The 22,645-nt window shown below is 62.4% G+C and overlaps 3 protein-coding genes across 9 annotated transcripts; 2 read left to right on the top strand and 1 right to left on the bottom strand.

Annotated features, from left to right (window-relative positions):
• Positions 1-724: 724 nt before the first annotated feature.
• LOC132338804 (myotubularin-related protein 9-like) lies at positions 725-6,765 on the bottom strand. Of its 7 annotated transcripts, XM_059868666.1 has the most exons (13): positions 6,684-6,765; positions 6,346-6,474; positions 5,703-5,893; positions 5,479-5,538; positions 5,226-5,334; positions 4,904-5,029; positions 4,654-4,827; positions 3,108-3,325; positions 1,906-2,067; positions 1,696-1,837; positions 1,398-1,618; positions 1,149-1,300; positions 725-1,030 (listed from the first exon to the last, which is right to left on the bottom strand). In XM_059868666.1, the coding sequence occupies exons 3-13, from the start codon at positions 5,882-5,884 to the stop codon at positions 846-848; spliced, it is 1,731 nt and encodes a 576-aa protein (XP_059724649.1). In that variant the 5' UTR covers positions 5,885-5,893; positions 6,346-6,474; positions 6,684-6,765; the 3' UTR covers positions 725-845. The 7 variants fall into 7 exon arrangements, with proteins under 7 accessions (XP_059724649.1, XP_059724651.1, XP_059724650.1 ...); XM_059868668.1 differs by lacking the exon at positions 6,346-6,474 and having other exon boundaries at positions 6,684-6,703; XM_059868667.1 differs by lacking the exons at positions 6,346-6,474; positions 6,684-6,765 and adding an exon at positions 6,178-6,269.
• A 187-nt stretch (positions 6,766-6,952) lies between these two features.
• Positions 6,953-9,103, top strand: FAM167B (family with sequence similarity 167 member B). Its single transcript, XM_059868679.1, has 2 exons — positions 6,953-7,854; positions 8,232-9,103. The coding sequence occupies exons 1-2, from the start codon at positions 7,570-7,572 to the stop codon at positions 8,493-8,495; spliced, it is 549 nt and encodes a 182-aa protein (XP_059724662.1). The 5' UTR covers positions 6,953-7,569; the 3' UTR covers positions 8,496-9,103.
• Positions 9,104-9,806: 703 nt separating this feature from the next.
• LCK (LCK proto-oncogene, Src family tyrosine kinase) lies at positions 9,807-22,375 on the top strand. The gene is made up of 13 exons (XM_059868676.1): positions 9,807-10,496; positions 14,829-14,935; positions 15,064-15,145; positions 15,228-15,318; positions 15,560-15,658; positions 16,566-16,669; positions 16,745-16,894; positions 17,683-17,835; positions 18,988-19,167; positions 20,157-20,233; positions 20,334-20,487; positions 20,763-20,894; positions 21,793-22,375. The coding sequence occupies exons 2-13, from the start codon at positions 14,834-14,836 to the stop codon at positions 21,993-21,995; spliced, it is 1,527 nt and encodes a 508-aa protein (XP_059724659.1). The 5' UTR covers positions 9,807-10,496; positions 14,829-14,833; the 3' UTR covers positions 21,996-22,375.
• The last annotated feature ends 270 nt before the right edge of the window (positions 22,376-22,645 follow it).

Raw genomic sequence — 22,645 nt, 5'->3', positions numbered from 1 at the left:
CATCTGGACCAAAATTAACCCAAGGACTTTGTTTTCCCAGCTCCGTTGTCAGTGCTTTGTTCCACACCCATGGAGCAGTGCTGCTCCTCCTGGGACCTCTGCCCTTCCATGAACTCCTTCCCAGCAAGGCTGCACAGCCTCAGGCCCTGCCCTGAAGTGTGAAAAAGCTGCAAGTGCAGCAGCCAGGAATTGTTTTCCAGCTGCCACGCACGCGCTTGTCTGCTGGGCTGACCCCGAGCCAGCTCCCTCATGGAACAGTTATTTCCTGCCCCAGCAGCTCGTGCTGCAGATCCTCACCCTCCCACCCTCCTGGCTCTTTTTTTCCTTTTTCCTTCCTCAAAACTGGGCCCAAGGGCAGAATTCCCAGGCTGGCTCCAGGCTCGGAGCTGCTGGCACGACAGAGGCTGCAGCCTCTGGGATTTTAGGGGGGGAAGTGTTGGTTTGGTGTGTCCTGCTGGGGTTTTTTCTGTGATCTTTTAGGGATTCTTGGTGTGATCTATTGGAGGGTTTTTTGTGTGATCTGTTGGGTTTTTCTGTGTGATCTGTTGGGTTTTTTTGTGTGATCTGTTGGGTTTTTTTGTGTGATCTGTTGGGTTTTTTTGTGTGATCTGTTGGGTTTTTCTGTGTGATCTGCTGCCCCTCAGCCCCAGAGCCATCCACGAGCCCTGCTGCAATCCCTGTGGGAAGGAGCAGCTTCCTTATGGAAGAGCAGGACACAGGCAAGAGCTGGGAGAGAGATTTACTGAAAGGAGCTCAGGGTGAAGGCTGGGAAAGCTCTGTCCCCTGGCCCAGAGCTGCCCACGGGGTCCGTGTCCTGCACAGCCCTTCCACGGGAAGATCCAGTGTCACCTTGTCCCTGCTGTCCCCACTTTCCCGTCCCCTGTCCCAGCAGGGGGCTCAGGGAGGGGCTGGCTCGGCCTTTTCCCCGTGCTCTCCTGGAGGGAGGAGCTGTTTCCCTGCACCAACCTCCGGATCTCCCCCCAGGCCTCCTCCAGGTGCTGGGAGGGACGGATCCAACGAAGGAAAAAACCTGGCAGGGAAAGGGCTGGGGGTGAGCTCAGCCCTGTCACAGAGGGGAAGGCAGGGCAGCTGCCCCTGAGCCAGCCCAGCTGGGAGCTGAGGGTGCATTTTGGGAGGATCCCACTCACCCTGCCACAGCTGGATGCTCTGGGGCTCCACGGAGGGCCAGATCACCAAGGGGTTGTGTGAGTACAGGGGGTTCAGGTACTTGTGCCTCTCCTCAGGCTGGTTCAGCCATGCCCACAGCGAGTGGGTGCTTTCCTTCACCTTACACAGGCTCCTGGGGGGCACAGGGGGGACACACGGCAGTCCCCAGCGGGGTTTGGTGTCACCTGAGCCGTGGCAGGGCGGTTTGTCCCCGTGTCCCCCACACCCACCTCTCCCTCTCGTTGTTGCACAGGAAGGTGCCGTAGGCCGAGGCGTAGGCGTTGTCAAAGAGGGTGAGCAGCAGCTGCTCCCCGAACTCCAGCGAGAAGGGGAACTGCCGGCTCAGCTGCCACACGCAGTCCAGGAAGAGCAGGAAAAGCGGCGCCTCCTGCTTGCCCCGGGCGTGGGAGGAGGCGGAGCGGGCGCAGCGCACCTGGAAGGGGTGCCCGGCCTGCGGGACCCCCGTGGTGACCCGGAGTGAGGCGCCCAGCCAGGCTGGCACCCCCACCCTGCTGCCAGATCTCTCACCTGGATCCACTCCCGCTCCAGCAGCCCCTGGAAGCCCTCCAGGGTGCGGCAGGCGGGGTCCAGGATGAGCTGGGCCAGCGCCGTCACCAGCAGCGTGCTGTCCGTGCCCTCGGCGCCGTGCACCAGCACCGTGCAGCCCTCCCTGCGGGGGCTGGGTCACTTCGGGGGCTCGCAAAGGGACAAGGTGGGCCAGGTGCAGCCCCCCCTTACCTGTCCAGGCACTGGGCAGCCAGGCAGGCCGTGCTCAGGGCGGCCTTGACGTGGCTGAGCCAGCGGCTGCTGTCCAGGCGGCCCAGCCAGCGCTCCACGGTCACAGCGGGCTCCGCGCACGCCTCCGCCAGCCGGGAGAAACTGTCCTGCAGCGGGCGGCCCCTGGGGGACACGGTGCCACTGTCACACAGGGGACGCTGTCCTGCAGCGGGCGGCCCCTGGGGGACACGGTGCCACTGTCACACAGGGGACACTGTCCTGCAGCGGGCGGCCCCTGGGGGACACGGTGCCACTGTCACACAGGGGACACTGTCCTGCAGCGGGCGGCCCCTGGGGGACACGGTGCCACTGTCACACAGGGGACACCAGCCGGGAGAAGCTCTCCTGCAGTGGGCAGCCCCTGAGGGGACAGAAGTGTGGGGGACATGGTGGCACTGTCACACAGGGGACACCAGCCTGCCCTCACTGTGGTGTTTGTGAGGGTCCCCAGGATGAAGGAGGAATTGAGAATCTGGCTCTGTGCTCTCAGAAGGCTGATTTATTATTGTATTTTCTACTTTATTTTCTACTTTATTATTTTCTACTTTATTATTTTCTACTTTATTATTTTCTACTTTATTATTTTCTACTTTATTATTTTCTACTTTATTTATTTTATATTTTATTTTATTTTATAGTTTATATATAGTATATATTTTTATTTTTATATATTATATATTTTTATTTTATAATTTATTGTTTATATATATTATATTTATTGTATTTATTATATTTTTATATTATACTTTATATATTATATTGTATAGTATATATTGTATATTTTATATTATAGTTTTTAGTTTCTAGTTTATCGTTTATATTAAATTTATTATGTTACATATTATAATTATTATATTTATTATGTTAATTATTTAATATTTATTATTGTCTTATCTAATATTATATAGTATAATTCTATACCAGCCTATACGAAAGAACAGAGGAAGGACACTCACAGAATGACAATGACAGCAGTGACCCCCCCCGAGCCTCACCCCGCTGGCCGCGTTTGGCCATTGAATCCAAACCATTCCCGCTCTGGCTGAGCCTCCTCCAGCGCCCGTCCCCGAGCGGCCCCGCGGGAGCAGCTGAGGCCCCTCAGCTGCCCGGGAGCAAATCCCGGCTCGGGATTGTCGCCGGAGCTGTGCCAGCGCCATCCTCACCTCTCCAGGGCGCGGTGCAGCCGCCTCCAGCGCGGGTAGCCGGACCTGGGCTCGGTGCCGCCGCCGCTGATCCGCGCCTGCTTGGCCGCCTGCGCCGAGCGGGTGTCGAGGACAAAGCCGCGCTCGCCCTCGCCCAGGATTGTCCCCAGGAGCTGCTCGTCCTCACGACAGCGCCGGCGGTTGGGTCCTGTCAGGGGCTGGCTGCTGCGGAGCAGGGCCTGGGGACAGGGGACACGGCTGGGAATGTCAGCCTGGAGAGGAGAGAGCTCCGGAGAGCTGGAGAGGGATTTGGGATAAGGGATGGGGGGACAGGACACGGGGAATGTCAGCCTGGAGAGGAGAGGGCTCCGGGGAGCTGGAGAGGGATTTGGGATAAGGGATGGGGGGACAGGACACGGCTGGGAATGTCAGCCTGGAGAGGAGAGGGCTCCGGGGAGCTGGAGAGGGATTTGGGATAAGGGATGGGGGGACAGGACACAGGGAATGTCAGCCTGGAGAGGAGAGGGCTCTAGGGGAGCTGGAGAGGGATTTGGGATAAGGGATGGGGGGACAGGACACGGGGAATGTCAGCCTGGAGGAGAGAGGGTTCTAGGGGAGCTGGAGAGGGATTTGGGATAAGGGATGGGGGGACAGGACACAGGGAATGTCAGCCTGGAGAGGAGAGGGCTCCAGGGGAGCTGGAGAGGGATTTGGGATAAGGGATTGTGGGACAGGACACGGGGAATGTCAGCCTGGAGAGGAGAGGGCTCCGGAGAGCTGGAGAGGGATTTGGGATAAGGGATGGGGGGACAGGACACAGGGAATGTCAGCCTGGAGAGGAGAGGGCTCTAGGGGAGCTGGAGAGGGATTTGGGATAAGGGACTGGGGGATGGCACAGCTGGGAATGTCAGCCTGGAGAGGAGAGGGCTCCGGAGAGCTGGAGAGGGATTTGGGATAAGGGATGGGGGGACAGGACACGGGGAATGTCAGCCTGGAGAGGAGAGGGCTCTGGAGAGCTGGAGAGGGATTTGGGATGAGGGATGGGGGGACAGGACACAGGGAATGTCCACTTGGAGGAGAGAGGGTTCCAGGGTGACCTCAGAGAGCCTGAAGGGACTCCAGGAGAGCTGGAGAGGGATTTGGGAAAAGGGACTGGGGGATGGCACAGCTGGGAATGTCAGCCTGGAGAGGAGAGAGCTCCAGGGGAGCTGGAGAGGGATTTGGGAAAAGGGACTGGGGGACAGGACCCAGGGAATGGCTTCCCACTGGCAGAGGGCAGCGATGGATGGGATGTTGGGAAGGAATTGTTCCCTGGGAGGGTGGGGAGGGGCTGGAATGGCTTTCCCAGAGCAGCTGGGGCTGCCCCTGGATCCCTGGCAGTGCCCAAGGCCAGGCTGGACGGGGCTTGGAGCAACCTGGGACAGTGGAGGTGTCCCTGCCACGGCAGGGGTGGCACTGGGTGGGCTTTAAATCCCTTCCGACCCAATTCTGGGATCCTCTGCAGATGGAATCCCCCCTTCTGGGAGGCCGGGGGGGTAGGGGGGGCAGAGGGGCTGCCCGGACTCACGGTGCCGGTTTTGGGGTGGAAGTAGCTGAGGACGGGGAAGCGCCCGCCCTGCCGGAACCGCGCCGCCCGTGCCACGGTGTCATCGGCCACGGCCGCGGGCACGATCACGGCGGGCGGGTACGAGGGGCAGGCGCTGAAGTCGCGGTTCACGGTGCTCAGCCGCCACTGGCTCGTCTGCGGGAGAGGCGACATCAGCGGCAGGGCCGGCAGAGCCCGGGGAAGGCGGCGGGTCCCTCCCGGGCGGGCTGACCTGCGAGGCGACCCGCTGGAAGTGGCGCTCGGGGACACGGAGGTGCCAGCCCTGCTGCAGCCGCAGGCTCGGAGGGCGGTGGAAGAACGGGTACAGCATCATCACCGAGTCCACCGAGGAGAGAGCCTGCGGCGGGGCACCGGGGCTGCTCAGGGCCACCGGGGTTGGCACTGTCCCCGTGTGCCAGCTCCGTGTGCCAGCTCCGTGTGCCAGCTCCGTGTGCCAGCTCCGTGTGCCAGCTCCCTGTTTACCCAGTCAATGCCGGACCCAGAGCAAACACGGCCGCGCTTTTCCAACCCTTTTCCTCCCGGCCGGGACTCACCTCGATGGAGCTGGCGATGTTCAGACACTCCTCCATGCCCGGGATCTCCAGCTGCAGCACCTGCAGGTCCTTGCAGCGCAGCGTGATGGTGCCCGAGGAGCCGGCGACCCTGCGGGAGGGGGGTCAGGGCTGGCTGGGGGACACACGGCGACAGCACCGAGCCGCCCTCTGCCCCCGGGGGCCGTGCCGGACTCGAGGCTCTGGTCTGCCGGCGCGGCGGGTGGGTGGTGGCAGGGAGGCAAAAAAGCCAAACCTGGTGTCCCGCGGGGAGCCGCCACTCCGGGGGGGTTGGTACCAGCCTAAATTCTGCACTCTGAGGAGGAGAGGAGTCAACGCCCGCTCTGCCCCGCGGGGCCGGGAGGAAGAGGAAGGACACGGCCGGGTGGGGCAGGGCAGTGCCCGGGGGGTGCCCGGGGGAGAGGGGGGGACCCTCCAGCTCAGGCACGGTGACAGGGACAGCCTCGGGGACAACCCCACCTTTTCTCCACGGCGTCCACGTTGCGGATGAGCAGCCAGAGCTCCAGCTCGCCGCGGGGGCAGGAGGAGAGCAGCAGGTGGTGGCTGGTGATGCACAGCGTGCCCCGCACCGCGGGCAGCCCCTGTCGCGACAGCAGCACGTCCTCCACTGTCGCCGTCTTGATCAGCTCCGAGAACTCCATGGGCGCCGCCTGGGCCCGGCCGGGGAGGGAGGAAAGGGAAAAAAGGGGAAATCCTGCGGCTCTGGGCCCGCCTGGAAACCCCTGCCCTGCGCGTCACGCGGCGCCCTGCGCGCTGTCCCCTCTCCGTGGTGACACTGTCACCTCCAGCGCGCCGCAGTGCCACATGGCTCCGCCAGGCACTGGGGAAACTGAGGCACAGGGGGCTGAGCCGGGGGAGATTTTGGGGGGAATGGGATCGCAGGGAGCAGCTCCCGGTCCTTCCCCGCCCCGCTGGGCTGCACCCCGTTACCGACCCCGACACGGCCCGGCTGGCAGGGTCCCCACGGGCTCTGCTGTCCCCAGAGCCACCCCCGGGGCTGGGGACGGGGCAGGAGAGGAGGAGAAGGAGGAGGAGGAGAAGGAGGAGGAGGAGGAGGGTGGGTGGGTGGCGGTGCTGCTGCCCCGGCCACCCCTCTGCTTACCTGCTCGGGCTGGGGGGCAAGTGGGGACCTGGGGGGACAAGCCGGGACCTGGGGGGACAAGCCGGGACCTCGGGGGACAAGCAGGGTGCAAGCAGGGACCTCGGGGGACCTCAGAGTGCCAACAGGGACCTGCCGGCCACAAGGAGAGGTTTATTTTGGGGTGCAAACGGGAATTTTAGGGTGCAAGCCGGGGACCTTGGGGGACAAGGAAGAGTCTCAGGGTGCAAGGAGGGGACTGGGGGGCACCGGGAGTGCGAGGAGGGGACCCCGGGGTGCCAGCGGGGGAGCGAGGGGTGCGAGGGAGGGGATTTGGGGGTGGGGAGGGGGAGTTCGGGCACCTCGGGGTGGAAGCGGGGGTGGCGGTGTCCCCGCACAGCCCGGCCCGGCCCGGCCCGGCCGGCGGATGTCGGGGTTAAGGTGGCCCGGCCCGGCCCGGAGGGAGGCGGCGATGCCCGGGGCTGGGGCTGGGGCTGGGGGGGTCACTGCGTGCGCTGCGACAGCGAGGGGACACGGGGGGGCCGTGGGAGGTGACACGCGAGGGGACAGCGGGACTGGGGAGCGGCGCGGGGGGAGCACGGGGGGGATTTGGGGGCTGCTCTGGGGGGGCTGGAGGGGACGGGGGTGGGCAGGTGAGACCCCGCGGGACGCAGGTGAGACCCCTGAGGCACCTCCGCTGCCCCTGGAGCCCTGCGGGCAGGGGGGAGGTGGCACGGGACAGATCCGGACGCGGCTCCACATTAAGGTCCCGTCCGGGTGCGGGACCCCGGCTGCCCCCCCCGGGCACCCCCTCCCCGTTTCTTTTTCCTTCCTCGGGCTTTTTTGGGCCCCCCCAAGAAGCGGGGAGGGGCGGCTGAGGCCGGGGATAAATCATTCCCGCTCCTCCGTGCCCGGTGATGGCTCCGTCCGGGAACGGGGAGGCTCCTCCCAGGCGGAGACAATGATGTTAAAAAAGAAAAGAAAAGGGAAAAAAAAAAATAAAGCAAAACAAAACAAAACAAAACAAAAAAAACAGCGCAACAAGCCAAAAATACTCCTCTGGATAAGGAAATTCCTGCCCATCGGGTTTGTCCTCGAGGGGTGGATAAATAGCCGGGAACCAGGCGCAGCTGGGGCAGGGAGTGGGTGGGGGGTCGCGGGCAGGGTGGGGGCTTCATCCACTCGCGGGGAGGCCTCGAGGGCGCCGAGATCAGCGCGGGTTTCGGCTCCGCTCTGCTTTGTCCCAGCATGGCTTTCAGCCAGCTGAAATTCAAGGAGCTGGGCGAGGAGGAGCCCACCTGGGAGCAGGAGAACCTGGAGAGCCTGAAGGCGCTGGCGGCCAAGCTGAAGCTGCAGACGCGCAGACCCTCGTACCTGGAGTGGGAGGCGCGGGTGAGGGGGCAGCGCTGGGGCACCCCCGGGGGCACCCCCGGGGCACAGCAGAGCCCCCCGCAGCCCCGGCAGCAGCAGCGTGGTGGCCTTTGTGGCTTTGCCACCCTGGAGGCGGCTCTGGAGTGGCTCAGGACGGAGCTGGTGAGTGGGACGGGGACAGGGAGCGGGCTGGGGACACCGTGCCCGACCCCACCGGGCAGGGCAGGGTTGGGGGGGTCTGAGCTCTCCTGACCACCTTGCTGGGTGCTCTGGGATTTTCCCGAGGTTTTTCGTGGCTCTGCGGTGCCACTCTGCCGGGGTCGTGGCCTTGTGGGCGTCACCCCCTTGTCACCCTCTCCCGCCGCTCTGGGGGTGGCACAGGGGGCACGATCTGAGCCGTGGCCGTGCCCAGCCTGGCACGGCCGGGCGATCGCGGGGTTTGTGGCCCGGCCGAGCCCCATCCCCGCTGCCCGGGCAGCCATCCCACGGCTCCACGGCCGCATCCATCCCACGGATCCCGCGGTTCCCTCTCCCCGCAGCGGGAGATGCAGGCCCTGGACCAGCGGCTGGCGCAGCAGCTGATGCGGCTGCGGGCGCGGCTGCACCGGCTGAAGGTGGAGCAGGCCTGCCACCAGCACAAGGAGATGCTGGACGACGCCACCTTCGGCCTCGAGGGCTGCGAGGAAGACTCGGATCTGCTGTGCACCATCCCCCCCAAGGCCGCCTTCCTGCTCTCCACGCCGCTCAAGCACATCGGCGTCACCCGCATGAACATCAACTCCCGCCGCTTCTCGCTCTGCTGAGCCCGCCCGGCGGCGCCGCCGTCCCTCGGGACTCGGGGCAGGTCGTGCTGCCGCCAGGGCGGTGACACGCTGAGGTGGCACGGGAATGTCACCATCCCCGTGGACAGGGGACTGTCACCATCCCCATAGGTGTCACCATCCCACCGGGGCACGGGAATGTCACCATCCCCATGGGCACAGGAATGTCACCATCACCTCCTTGGCATGGCAATGTCACCATCACCACGGGCACGGGAATGTCACCATTAGCCCGCGTCAGGAGAGTGTCACCATCCCCCCATGGGCACAGGAGTGTCACCACCTCCAGGGCGTGGGAATGTCACCATCCCCATGGCTGTCACCATCCCCCCGGGTCACGGGAATGTCACCATCCCGGACTGTCACCATCCCCATGGACAGGGGACTGTCACCATCCCCATGGGCACCGAGAGTGTCACCATCCCTTCTGGGCACGGGAATGTCACCATGTCACCATGCCCATGGGCACGGGAGTGTCACCATCCCCCCAGGGCGTTTTGGGGCCTGGCCCTGGGGGTGTTGGGGTTCAGCCGGGTGGGAAATGTGGGGTGCAGCCCTCTGAGGTGGAATAAAAGGGGGTGAGGCTGAGAGCTGGTGGCTTTTCCTTATCTGTGCCTCCAGATGTGGCAGGGGACACCTCCGGGTGCCACTTGGGGATGTGACTTTCACAGAGCCCCGAGTGAAGCAGTGCCAGGGCAGTGAAGCTGTGCCAGGGCAGTGAAGCTGTGCCAGGGATCATTTCGGGGGCCTCTCCTCCCTCCCAGGACGCGAGGACAGCTCGAATGTGCCCCCCGAGCTGCCACATCCTCCCCCCTGTGTCACCTCTGGGCTTCCTGCCTGTGCCTGCGGCTTCCCGCTCGATCAAAGAAGCCAGCACAATGCTGCTGTGGTTCGGAGCTGCCTCCAAAACAGCGCTGCCACCCCCGGGGGGCACCGCGGGTCCCCTCCACTCCGGCCCTTGTCACCGCGGCTCTCGGGCCGTCCAGGGCTGCGGTGACACGGCGGTGACACGGCGGTGACAGCCCAAGGGAGGCTCTGAGCCGTGTCCCACAGCACGCAGGGGGACCTTGGGGCACACGGAGGAGGGTGGCAGTGCCAGGAGGGGACCGAGGGCACTGCCAGGCTGGCCCGGAGCGCGGCCAGGGGACAGCGCGGGGACAGAGGGGCGCTGGCAGCAGGTGCCACCCGCGGGGCTCTCAGCGTCCCCTCGCCAGGGGGACCGGCGGTGGCAGGAAGCCATCGGGGTTTGTCACTCGCTCTTGCGGTCGGGGGCGAGCTGAGAACGGGCTCCTCTCGCCTCTGCTCGTCAGGCGGAAACCGGGGCGAGGCGGGGACGGCGGCGGCGCAGCCGGGCCGGGGGCTGCGCTCCGCACCCCGAAAGGCTCGGGGGGCTCCTCTTTGCACCCCAAAAGATCCGGGGAGCTCCTCTTTGCGCCCCAAAAGATCCGGGGAGCTCCTCTTTGCGCCCCAAAAGATCCGGGGGCGCTCCTCTTTGCACCCCAAAAGATCCGGGGAGCTCCTCTTTGCGCCCCAAAAGATCCGGGGAGCTCCTCTTTGCGCCCCAAAAGATCCGGGGGCGCTCCTCTTTGCACCCCAAAAGGCTCGGAGGCTCCGCTCTGCACCCCGCAAGGTTCGAGGGGCTCCTTTCCGCACCCTATAAAGCTCGGGGGGCTCCGCTCTGCACCCCAAAAGGCTTGGGGGGCTCCGCTTTGAACCCACCCAGCTCGGGGGGCTCTATTCTGCACCCTAAAAGGATCGGGGGGCTCCGCTCTGCACCCCCAAAAGGATCGGAGGGCTCCGCTCCGCACCCCATAAATCTCGGGGGGCTCCTCTCCGCACCCCACCCGGCTCGGGGGGCTCCACTCCGCACCCCATAAATCTCGGGGGGCTCCGCTGGGGCTGCCGAGGATGAGGAGGATGTGACGGGCGCGGCCGCAGCGGGACATGGCACAGTGAGAGCCGCTCCTCACCCGCTGCCGCCAGGTGAGAGCCGGGGAGCCCCAGGGGGGTTTTTGGGGGGCACCTGTGGGGTGGGGGGGGTCCGAGCTGGGCTCTCCGAGCGCCCCTCGGAGGGATGGAAATGGGGGGTCGGGGGGGATGGGGGAGCCGGGCTGGGCTCTCCATCCCTCTGGGGCCTCGCGGGGGGGACAAAGGCGCTGTCCCCGTGTCCCCCGCCCGCCTGGGGGTCCTGCCGGGGGGGACAGGGGTGGTGCCCTCGCAGGGCTCGCCCCAAAGCACCATTTCCAGGGCACAGCAGGAGTTTTGTCCCCAGGGCAAAACAATTCTGTCGCCAGGGCTGTGCCCGAGGGACAGGCAGCGGCTCGGTGCCAGTCTCGCAAGGTTGGTGCCCAATCTGGGGTTCAGGTGCTCAGAAATTCCCATTTTTGGGGTTCAGGCGCCCAGAAATTCCCATTTTTGTGCTGGCTCGGTGCCACCCCCTCCCTGCTGCAGTGGCACCCTTGGGGACACAGTCCATGGTGGCACTGCCAGGCTATGCCAGCGCTGGGTGCCCATCCAGAGGGCTCACAGCTGGCTCACAGCTGGCTCAGGGTGACACCAGGCAAGGGGACAGCTCGGATTTCAGCTCCTCACCCTGGTGACAAACCAGCAGGGCCACGTGAGCGGAAGGGACAGCACAGGACAGGACAGGGAACCCAAACCCAGAGAAAAAAAACCCAAAAAAGGGGGCACACACCTGGCAAAGGCACTGAACACGCTCGGGGGGCACCTCCCTGCCAGCCCCCTCGGCACAAAGAAATTCGGTTGCACCAAAAAAAAAAACAAAACCAACTTCAAACATCCTTTTTTTGGTTTTTTTTTTGTTTTTTCTCGTGGCCCTGGTGCAGGTGGAACGGCTGCTGCTGCAGCTCGGTGGAAATTACGCTGTGGCTTGGGGCTGGAAGACAAAAAAAAGGCACAATAGCAGCACCTCCCTCCTCAGCCCGGGAGGAAAAAACAGCTCTGGGCACTGCTGGGGGGTTTGAAGAGCTCTGGGAGCTCCTGCATGGCCTCAGGGATTTGGGATTTCCCAGCTGATTTGGGATTTCCCAGCTGATTTGGGATTCCCCAGCTGATTTGGGATTTATTTCTGGCTAAGAAATGTTGGCGCTTTGCTGTTCTGGTCCTTGAGCTGGGTCCTGCTCAGAAAAGCCCTGAAAATGTTGGTGAATTTTGGTTTTTTTCCTCTCCTGGATGAGGTGTGGGAGGTCTTGGTGGCACTGGGAGTTGTAAGGGAAGGGTCAGCAAAAGGAAATTTGTGTTTGAGCAGCGTCACCCTGCCTGCAGCGTGGCCAGAGCCCTTCCTGGGTGCCAAAATGTGTCCCCAGATGTGTCACCAGGAGCTGAAGGCACCAGGGAGGGTTTGGAGAGCCCAGAGCAGCCTTGGAGGGTGTGGGGACCTCAGTCCTGAGTGTCCCCCTGGCCCAAATCAGCTGTCACCTGCTCCTCTGGCGCTGTGGGACATGTGGGACAGTCCCTGTGCTCCTGCCACCTCTGGGCCCGAGGGTGGCTCCTCTAAAATCAAACCTGGAAGTGCAGGATGGGAGTTGGACTGGCAACACTGGGGACCCCAAACCTTCCCTGGGGACCCCAAACCCCCCCCTGGGGACCCCAAACCCTCCTTAAGGACCTCAAACCCTCCTTGGGGACCCCAAACCCTCCCTGGGGACCCCAAACCCTCCTTAAGGACCTCAAACCCTCCTTGGGGACCTCAAACCCTCCTTGGGGACCCCAAACCCTCCTTGGGGACCCCAAACCCCCCCCTGGGGACCCCAAACCCTCCTTGGGGACCCCAAACCCTCCTTGGGGACCTCAAACCCTCCTTGGGGACCCCAAACCCACCTTAGGGAGCCCAAACCCTCCTTAGGGACCCCAAACCCTCCTCGGGGACTCCAAACTCTTCTTAGGGACCCCAAACCCTCCTTAAGGACCCCAATCCCCCCCTGGGGACCCCAAACTCTCCTTAGGGACCCCAAACCCTCCTTAAGGACTCCAAACCCACCTTGGACAGCCCAAACCCTCCCTGGGGACCCCAAACCCTCCTTAAGGACCCCAATCCCCCCCTGGGGACCCCAAACCCTCCTTAGGGACCCCAAACCCTCCCTGAGGACCCCAGACTCACTGAACAGGGACCACGTGCACTTGCTGCCACGTCAGGGGGGCACAGCTGGGGCTGTGACACACCAGGGCTGGCTGGTGGTGACAAAACCTGCGGAAATCACACCTGGGATGAGGGCTGGGGACAAATCCTGGCCCCGTGGGCGTGGGGGATTCTGCAGAAGAGACTTTTCCGGGGGCCCACGCGCTGCTGGCGGGGTTGTGCCATGCTCAGCGTTTTTGGGAAGGGCAGAGGTGCCCACGGGGCTTGTGCCACGCTCAACACCCTCAGGAATCCCAGAGGTGCCCAGATTTGTGCCATGCTCATCATTCTTAGCAAGGCCAGAGGTGCCCACGGGGTTTGTGCCACTCTCAGTGTTTTTGGGAAGGGCAGAGGTGCCCACAGAGTTTGTGCCACGCTCAGCACTCTCAGGAATTCCAGAGGTGCCCACGGGGCTTGTGCCACGCTCAGCACTCTCAGGAATCCCAGAGATGCCCAGATTTGTGCCATGCTCAGTGTTCTTGGGAATGCCAGAGGTGCCTGTGGGGTGCCAGAGGTGCCCACAGGGTTTGTGCCATGCTCAGTGTTCTCACCCAGAGGTGCCCACAGGGTTTGTGCCCTCTCAGCACTCTCAGCAAGGCCAGAGGTGCCCACGGGGTTTGTGCCACTCTCAGCATTCTCAGGAATCCCAGAGGTGCCTGCAGGGTTTGTGCCACTCTCAGTGTTCTCACCCAGAAGTGCCCACAGGGTTTGTGCCCTCTCAGCACTCTCAGGAATCCCGGAGGTGCCCAGGTTTGTGCCACGCTCAGTGTTCTCACCCAGAAGTGCCCAGGTTTGTGCCACTCTCAGTGTTCTCACCCAGAGGTGCCCACAGGGTTTGTGCCCTCTCAGCACTCTCAGAAATCCCGGAGGTGCCCATGGGGTTTGTGCCACGCTCAGTGTTCTCACCCAGAGGTGCCCAGGTTTGTGCCACTCTCAGCACTCTCAGGAATCCCAGAGGTGCCCGTGGGGTTTGCAGAGCTCCTGACAAAGGTGCCCGCTCCCCGGTGGCACTGTGGGGACACCGGTGTCACCGTGGCTGAGCCTTGCAGGACTGGGGCTTTAGGAACATCCCCCATGCAGGGGTGGGGCTGAGCGTGGGCAGAGGACGGGAATTTGTAGGAAAAGGAGTCTGGATGTGCCCACACGGGGCTGGGAGATGGGTTTGGGATCAGGGAAGTGCTTGCCCAGCCAGGGCTCGTTAAAGGTGAGCTGCAGGAGTGTGTTAATTGCTAATGGGATGTTAATGAGGAGGTTGTTATGCACAGAGGGACCAGGCCCAGAGCTGCACTGCGGGGAGGAGCTGGCACAGGAGGCACAGAGCAGCCTCAGGCTGGCACTAATTGCCTTCAGTGGTTTTAATTAACGAAGGCAGGATAAATCAGGAGGAAATAACGGCCGGTGAGAGAGTCAGGATGGAGGGAGGGATGGATGGATGGAGGGAGGGATGGAGGGATGGATGGATGGATGGATGGATGGATGGATGGATGGATGGATGAGGGATGGATGATGGATGGATGAGGGATGGATGGATGATGGATGGATGGAGGGAGGGATGGATGGATGGATGGATGGATCAAGGATGGATGATGGATGGATGGATGGATGATGGATGGATGGATGATGGATGGATGGATGGGGGATGGATGGATGGATGGATGGATGGATGGATGGATGGATGGATGGATGGATGGATGGATGGATGGATGGATGATGGATGGAGAATGGATGGATGGATCAAGGATGGATGATGGATGGATGGATGGATGATGGATGGATGGATGATGGATGGATGGATGGGGGATGGATGATGGATGGGGAATGGATGGATGATGGATGGATGGATGGATGGATGATGGATGGGGAATGGATGGATGGATGGGGGATGGATGATGGATGGGGAATGGATGGATGGATGATGGATGGATGATGGATGGATGGATGGATGGATCAAGGATGGATGATGGATGGATGGATGGGTGATGGATGGGGAATGGATGGATGGATGGATGGATGGATGGATGGATGGATGGATGGATGGATGATGGATGGATGGAGGGATGGATGGGGGATGGATGGATGGATGGATGGATGGATAGATAGATGCAGGAATGAGGATGCACTGGAGCATGAGGAGATCCAGCAATGGGGTTGCCCTGTGTCACCCGTGTCCCCCACAGCCACCATGGGCTGCTGCTGCAGCTCGGACTACGACGAGGACTGGATCGAGAACATCGACATCTGCGAGCACTGCAATTACCCCATCGAGCCCGACAGCAAGCGCCAGGTGAGGAGGGGCTCACAGACCCCGATCCCCACACCCAAACACCCCCAGAGGTGCCCAAGCACCCCCAGAGGTGAGAGGTGCCCAAATCCCACGAGCTGGGGGCTCACGGGGCTCCTGTCCCCTGGCAGAGGCCGATCCGCAACGGCTCCGAGGTCCGAGACCCCCTGGTGTCCTACGAGTCCTCGTCACCTCCGTGCTCCCCCATGCAAGGTGAGGCATGGCTGCGGCCTGGGGGGGCTGTGCCACCCCCAGACCGGTCACTGCCACCCTGTCCCTCCTCTTGTCCCCACAGACAAGCTGGTGGTGGCCCTGTACAACTACGAGCCCAAGCATGACGGGGACCTGGGGCTGCGCAAGGGGGAGAAGCTGCGCGTGCTGGAGGAGTGAGGAGCCTCAGAGGGGCTGGGCAGGGCCTGGGGGTCTCAGTGGGGGCCTGGGGGTCTCACTGGGGGCCTGGGGGTCTCACTGAGGGCCTGGGGGTCTCACTGGGGGCCTGGGGGTCTCACTGGGGGCCTGGGGGTCTCACTGAGGGCCTGGGGGTCTCACTGGGGGTCTGGGGGTCTCACTGGGGGCCTGGGGGTCTCACTGGGGGCCTGGGGGTCTCACCGAGCCGTGTCCCTGCAGGAATGGTGAGTGGTGGAAGGCACAGTCGCTCACCACGGGCCAGGAGGGGCTGATCCCACACAACTTCGTGGCCTTGGTGAACAGCCTGGAGCCCGAGCCGTGAGTGGGGAGGGATGGAGGGATGGACAAAGGGATAGATCTATGGATGGATGGACAGACAAAGGGATGGAGGGATGGGTGGATGGGTGGATGATGGATGGATCCAGGGATGGATGATGGATGGATCCATGGATGGATGGATGGTTGCATGGATGGATGGAGGGAGGGAGGGAGGAAGGGATGGATGGATGGATGGGGGGATGGAGGGATCCATGGGGGGATCCATGGAGAGATGGATGGATGGATGGATGGATGGATGGATGGATATAATGGATGGATGGATGAATGGAGATGGATGGACGAATCCATAGATGGATGGATGGATGGATGGATGGATGGATGGAGGGAGGAACGGATGGTTGGATGGATCCGTGGATTGGATGATGGATGAATAGATCCATGGATGGATGGATGGATGGATGGATCCATGGAGAGTTGGATGATGGATGGATGAATGGATGGATCCAGGGATGGATGGATGGATGGATCCATGGAGAGTTGGATGATGGATGGATGAATGGATGGATCCAGGGATGGATGGATGGATGGATCCATGGAGAGTTGGAAGATGGATGGTTGGATGGATGGATCCAGGGATGGATGGATGGATGGATCCAGGGATGGTTGGATGGATGGATCCATGGATGGATGGATGGATGGATCCATGGATGGATGGATGGATGGATCCATGGAGAGTTGGATGATGGATGGATGGATGGATGGATGGATGGATGGATCCAGGGATGGATGGATGGATGGATCCATGGAGAGTTGGATGAAGGATGGTTGGATGGACAGATGGATGGACGTGTCCCGGTGGGATCTGAGCTCTGGGAAGGAGCCTGCAGCATCCCACGAAGCCCCAGTGGCGGGTCCCCCGTGCCCTGACCCTGCCCCGTGTCCCCAGGTGGTTCTTCAAGAACATCAGCCGCAAGGACGCCGAGCGGCAGCTCCTGGCCTCGGGCAACACCCACGGCTCCTTCCTCATCCGCGAGAGCGAGACCTCCAAAGGTGCTGCCCAGGGGTCCCTGGGGCTCGGGGGTCCCCGGGAGGGCTCGGGGGTCCCACGGGTGTCCCTGTCCCCAGGCTCGTACTCGCTGTCCGTGCGGGACCTGGACGAGAGGCAGGGAGAGACGGTGAAGCACTACAAGATCCGGAACCTGGACAGCGGCGGCTTCTACATCTCCCCCCGCGCGCCCTTCGGCAGCCTCAGGGAGCTGGTGCAGCACTACACACGTGGGAACGGGATGGGATGGGGTGGGGTGGGATGGGATGGGATGGGATGGGATGGGATGGGGTGGGATGGGATGGGATGGGATGGGATGGATGGGGTGGGATGGGATGGGGTGGGATGGGATGGGGTGGGGTGGGATGGGATGGATGGGATGGGGTGGGACCAGATGGGATGGGATGGGGTGGGATGGGGTGGGATGGGGTGGGATGGGATGGGTGGGATGGGATGGGATGGGTGGGATGGGATGGGATGGGATGGATGGGATGGGATGGGATGGGATGGGATGGGATGGGATGGGATGGGATGGGATGGGATGGGATGGGATGGGATGGGATGGGATGGATGGGATGGGGTGGGATGGGATGGGATGGGGTGGGATGGGGTGGATGGGATGGGACAAGCTGGAATGGGAATAGGAGAGAATAAGAGAGAATGGTGCAGGATGGGAATGGGATGGGACCAGAGGGGATGGCACCAACCAGGATGGAATGGGATGGGATGGGATAGGAAAGTTGTGGGATGGGATGGGAAGGGAGTGGGATGGGACAGGACAGGATGGAATGGGGCAGGGTGTTGTGGGACAAGATGAAATGGGAATGGAAGAGAATTGGAAGGGGTGGAACACGATGGAATGGGAATGGGACGGGACAGGACGGGATGGGATGGGGTGGGGTGGGGTGGGGTGGGATGGGGTGGGATGAGCAGGACCCGCTGCTCCCGGTGGCCCAGCCCGGCCCTGGCTCGTGCCGGCTGCCCCGCGCTGGCCCAGCTCTGCCTCCCTGTGGCCCAGGCAGCTCCGACGGGCTCTGCTGCCGCCTGGGCAAGCCCTGCCGGACGCAGAAGCCGCAGAAGCCGTGGTGGCAGGACGAGTGGGAGGTGCCGCGGGAGTCGCTGAAGCTGGTGGAGAAGCTGGGAGCGGGGCAGTTCGGAGAGGTCTGGATGGGTGAGTCGGGGTGAAACTGGGGCACCAGGGTGGGCAGCGGGATCCTCCAGCCGGGATGTCACACGGAGCAGCCGGCACAGCCCAAGGTGTGGGACTGCGGCTCTGAGGGTCCTGGAAGAAGGCAGAACCCAGCCCAAACTTCCCTTTTCTCCCATCCCTGGATCCCTGCTCTGCTGGTGGAGACAGGGGGGACGTGTGGGATCATGGAGCTGGGGAGCTGCTGGCTTTGTCCCCACTTGGGAGTGTCCCTGGTGGCTGGAATGTTGGAGCAGCTGGGGGGGCTTGGAGGGAGATCCAGCCACAAAACTCCTTCCTCTCCCTGAGTGCTGCTGTGGGGAGGCCACCAGGGCTGCCTGATCCCCTCCATCCCTCCCCATTTCCCTTTATCCCTTCCCTCCATCCTCTCCCTCTGCCCCAGCCCCTCTCCCTCCATCCTTTTCCCTCCATCCCTCCCCACTTCTCTCCATCCCTCAATCCCTCAATCTCTTCTCTCCATCCCTCCATCCCTCTATCTCTTCTCTCCATCCCTCCATCCCTCTATCTCTTCTCTCCATCCCTCAATCCCTCTATCTCTTCTCTCCATCCCTCAATCCCTCTATCTCTTCTCTCCATCCCTCAATCCCTCTATCTCTTCTCTCCATCCCTCCATCCCTCTATCTCTTCTCTCCATCCCTCCATCCCTCAATCTCTTCTCTCCATCCCTCCATCCCCCTACCTCTTCTCTCCATCCCTCCCTGTTCCCCTCCATCCTCCCCCACGCCCCTCTGGGGGTCTCAGCCTCCACTCCCACAGCTCCTGCCTGTCCCACCAAGTCCCCCCCGTGCTCCCAGCACTCCTGCAGCCCCCCTCCCACCCCAAACCCATCTCCCCACGCCCTCCTCTCCACCTGAACACCACACACAGCACCACCAGTGCCTGCTGCAGGCTGCCAGCGCAGCCCCAGCACCACCGAGCCCCAAAACCCCTCCAGCCCCACCACAACAGCATTTGGGGCCCTAAAACTCCATCTCCAGCCAACCTTTACACCTCCCACCCAACTTTTGGAACCTCCAACCCCTCCTCCTCAGCTTGGGGTGCTTGTGGGACCGCTCTCTTTAGCTGGCACTGCTGCCTGATGTCTGGATCCTGTTTTCCCCTGATTTTTCCCCCAAGGCTTCTACAACGGGCACACGAAGGTGGCAGTGAAGAGCCTGAAGGCTGGCAGCATGTCCCCCAGCGCCTTCCTGGCCGAGGCCAACCTGATGAAGAAGCTGCAGCACGCGCGGCTGGTGCGGCTCTACGCCGTGGTCACCAAGGAGCCCATCTACATCATCACCGAGTTCATGGAGAAGGGTGAGGCCACCCCGGGGGGCTCTGGGTGCTGCCCCGTCCTCAGGGATGTGGCCACGGAGCTGTGGGGTTTTAAGGCTGGAAAAGGTCTTTGGGATAAAGTTCAAGCTGGGAAAAATTCCCATCTAAATTGGTAGAGAGATGTGTCATGGGCATTGTCCTGGCAGGGGTGACAGAGCCTGGGGTGGTCCCTGTGACCCAAAGTGGGTTCTGGGCATTGTCCTGGCAGGGGTGACCAATCTTAGGGGGGTCCTTGTGGCCCAAATTGAGTTCTGGGCACTGTCCTGGCAAGGGTGGCCAAGCCTGGGGTGGTCCCTGCCACCCAAACTGGGTCCTGGGCATTGTCATGGCAAGGGTGACCAACCCTAGGCTGGTCCCTAAAACCTGGGGGTGACCCCATTTGAGTTCTGGGCATTGTCCTGGCAAGGGTGGCCAAGGCTGGGGTGGTCCCTGCCACCCAAACTGGGTCCTGGCATTGTCCTGGCAGAGAAGATCAAGCCTGGGGTGGTCCCTGCAAGGTGGGGGTGACACAAATTGGGTGTCACGAGGATTGTCCTGGTAGGAGTGATGAAGCCCAGGGTGGTCTCTGTGACATTGGGGTGACCCCAGTTGAGTCCTGGGCATTGTCCTGACAGGGGTGACCAACCCTGGGGTGGTCCCTGTCACCAAAGTGGGTCCTGGGCATTGTCCTGGCAGGGACACAGTGCTGTGCTGGTCATTCCTTACGCTCCTCCAGGGGTGTGACTGCAGCACCTCCCAGGGCAGGCTCCAAAACCAGTGAAAATGAAAGATTGGCAAGGTGGAAATTTGTTAATTTTAGAGATTGCTTTGCCCCCAGCCCTGGGGAAGCTTTGCCTTTGTTGTGTCTCACCTCCAGCTTGGGCAAAAAGCACTTTCTGTGTTCTCCTGGCCACATTCCCATTTTTTTGGGAGGGGACAGTGTCCTTGTGACCCCCCACCCCAGGAGCTGAGAACTGCTGCTTTCATCTCAGGCAGCCTCGTGGATTTCCTCAAGACCTCGGAAGGAGTCAAGCTCAGCATCAACAAACTCCTGGACATGGCAGCTCAGGTGAGGGGGGAGCAGAGAGATGGGGATGGAGCTGGGAGAGCTCTGCAGGGCTGGAGCCGTTAATTAACGACTGCAATTCATTAATAATTGCAAATCCCAGATTGCTGAAGGCATGGCTTTCATCGAGGCCAAGAATTACATCCACAGGGACCTGAGGGCCGCCAACATCCTGGTCTCGGACACTCTGTGCTGCAAAATCGCCGATTTTGGGCTGGCCCGGCTCATCGAGGACAACGAGTACACGGCTCGGGAGGGTGAGCCCCGCCCAGCCCGGGGGTCACAGGGCTTGGGGACATCGGGAGGGGGAGCCTGGATCTCCGGGGAGCTGCAGGATGTTTTTCCCTTTTCCATCTCTCTCCCCGCAGCTGGAGCGGGGCTCCTGCTTGGCGCGGCTGCCGCAGGCTCGGGGGGCTCAGCCACCAAAGCCAGCCGGTCCCCAAGCAGCGACAGAGCCCGGCTGGCGACTGTCCCCCGGGGTTAACCCCGCAATTCCAGCTCAGCCAGGGCTCTTCCTCCTCTCCCTTCGCAGGGGCCAAATTCCCGATTAAGTGGACGGCGCCCGAGGCCATCAACTACGGCACGTTCACCATCAAGTCGGACGTGTGGTCCTTCGGCATCCTGCTCACCGAGATCGTCACCTACGGCCGGATCCCGTATCCAGGTCGGGATTTTGGGGCAGCTGCGCGGCTGGCACGCCCTCGGTGTGTGTGTCTGTGTGTCTGTGTGTCCGTGGGGGTGTGCGTGTCTGTGTGTGTGTGTGCAGCGCTGCACGCACGCCGCTGCCAGCCTGGCTCCCTGCCCGCCCGGGCTGCACCGGGCACCGAACCCACCTCGGGAGGGGGGTGGGAGGTGCCCCCCATGCGGGGTTTGGGAGGGTGGGGTGGTAGCTGTGACCCTAAGTGGGTGCTGGGCATTGTCCTGGCAGGGGTGACCAATCTTAGGGGGGTCCCTGTCACCCAAAGTAGGTCCTGGGCATTGTCCTGGCAGGAATGACCAAGCCTGGGGTGGTCCCTAAAACCTGGAGTGACCCAAAATGAGTCCTGGGCATTGTCGTGGCAAGGGTGACAGAGCCTGAGGTGGTCCCTGTGGCCCAAAATGGGTTCTGGGCATTGTCCTGGCAAGGGTGACAGAGCCTGAGGTGGTCCCTGTGGCCCAAAATGGGTCCTGGGAATTGTCCTGGCAGGGGTGACCAATCTTTAGGGGGTCCCTGTGGCCCAAACTGGGTCCTGGGCATTGTCCTGGCAGGGGTGACCAACCCCAGGGTGGCACCTATACCACGGGGGTGACCCAAACTGAGTCCTGGACATTATCCTGGCAAGGGTGACCAACCCTGAGGTGGTTCCTGTCACCCAAAGTGGGTCCTGGCAGGGATGACCAACACTAGGGTGACCCAAACCCAGTTCTGAGCATTGTCCTGGCAGGGCTGACCAACCCCAGGGTGGTCTCTGTGACATTGGGGTGACCCAAACTGGGTCCTGGCAGGGCTGACCACCCCCAGGGTGTCACCCCCACCACGGGGGTGACCCACCCGGATGCCCACATCCTTGCCCTCCCTCCAGGCATGACGAACCCCGAGGTGATCCAGAACCTGGAGCGCGGGTACCGCATGCCGCAGCCCGAGCAGTGCCCGCCGGAGCTGTATGAGCTGATGAGGCAGTGCTGGAAGGAGAGCCCCGAGGAGCGCCCCACCTTCGACTTCCTCAGGAGCGTCCTCGAGGATTTCTTCACCGCCACCGAGGGCCAGTACCAGCAGCAGCCCTGAGCCCTCAGACCCCACAGACCCCATGGACGCCGCCTCAGGCTGGCGGTGAACTCTGGGAGGATTTGAAGCGCTCCAAAGCTTTGGGAACAGCAGATTTGACTCCTTCAGGAGGGGCTGAGCAGACCCCCAAGCGCTGGGGGATGGCAGAGGTGCCCACCCTGCTGTCCCTGCCCTTCCCGGGGGCACAGCCAGGCCCCGGCCCCTCAGGGCTCCCCTCAGCCCGCTCTGAGGTGCCCCCCTCACACCCCGGGCATGGCTGGAGCTCCCCCAGCAGCGCTGGCCACTGCACCCCCGGCTGTGGGACACTCCTTCTCCACCCCAGGGCGTCTGCAGGACCCGTCCCACAATAATTTTGGGGAAATAAAGGCATTTTCAGCGGCGGGGGGCCTCGCAGGGCCGGGCTGCCATGGGGTTCGGTATATAGGGTAATGCCCGCGGCGCACGGACCCCACTGGGGGCAGATGGACCCCACTCGCACCAACCCACCCCGGAGAGTCCCTGGGACCCCCGGGACCCCTCTGACCCTACCCCAACCCTGGAAGCCCCCCCCTCGCCCACCCCCTGCCCTGGGGTCCCCCCTTCCCCGGGATGGTTCAGCCCCCCCCTACTCCCCCCCTCCCTCAGAGAATGGTTCCTCCCCGCCCACCTGG

Source organism: Haemorhous mexicanus, chromosome 27 (assembly GCF_027477595.1).
Source record: "Haemorhous mexicanus isolate bHaeMex1 chromosome 27, bHaeMex1.pri, whole genome shotgun sequence".
Classification (NCBI taxonomy): Eukaryota; Metazoa; Chordata; class Aves; order Passeriformes; family Fringillidae; genus Haemorhous; species Haemorhous mexicanus.
This window is presented reverse-complemented; position numbering and strand designations above follow the sequence as displayed.

What these genes read in the sequence shown, in the direction of transcription:
- LOC132338804 (XM_059868666.1), bottom strand. Translation starts at nt 5,884, where the DNA reads ATGGAGTTCTCGGAGCTGATCAAGACGGCGACAGTGGAGGACGTGCTG. An exon ending in GGCTCCCCGCGGGACACCAG is followed by an intron (nt 5,335 to 5,478) that starts GTTTGGCTTTTT and finishes CCCCTCCCGCAG; the next exon opens with GGTCGCCGGCTCCTCGGGCA. An exon ending in CTGCACCGCGCCCTGGAGAG is followed by an intron (nt 2,068 to 3,107) that starts GTGAGGATGGCG and finishes CGTGTCCCCCAG; the next exon opens with GGGCCGCCCGCTGCAGGACA.
- FAM167B (XM_059868679.1), top strand. Translation starts at nt 7,570, where the DNA reads ATGGCTTTCAGCCAGCTGAAATTCAAGGAGCTGGGCGAGGAGGAGCCC. An exon ending in AGTGGCTCAGGACGGAGCTG is followed by an intron (nt 7,855 to 8,231) that starts GTGAGTGGGACG and finishes CTCTCCCCGCAG; the next exon opens with CGGGAGATGCAGGCCCTGGA.
- LCK (XM_059868676.1), top strand. Translation starts at nt 14,834, where the DNA reads ATGGGCTGCTGCTGCAGCTCGGACTACGACGAGGACTGGATCGAGAAC. An exon ending in GTTCGGAGAGGTCTGGATGG is followed by an intron (nt 17,836 to 18,987) that starts GTGAGTCGGGGT and finishes TTTTCCCCCAAG; the next exon opens with GCTTCTACAACGGGCACACG. An exon ending in CACCGAGTTCATGGAGAAGG is followed by an intron (nt 19,168 to 20,156) that starts GTGAGGCCACCC and finishes CTTTCATCTCAG; the next exon opens with GCAGCCTCGTGGATTTCCTC.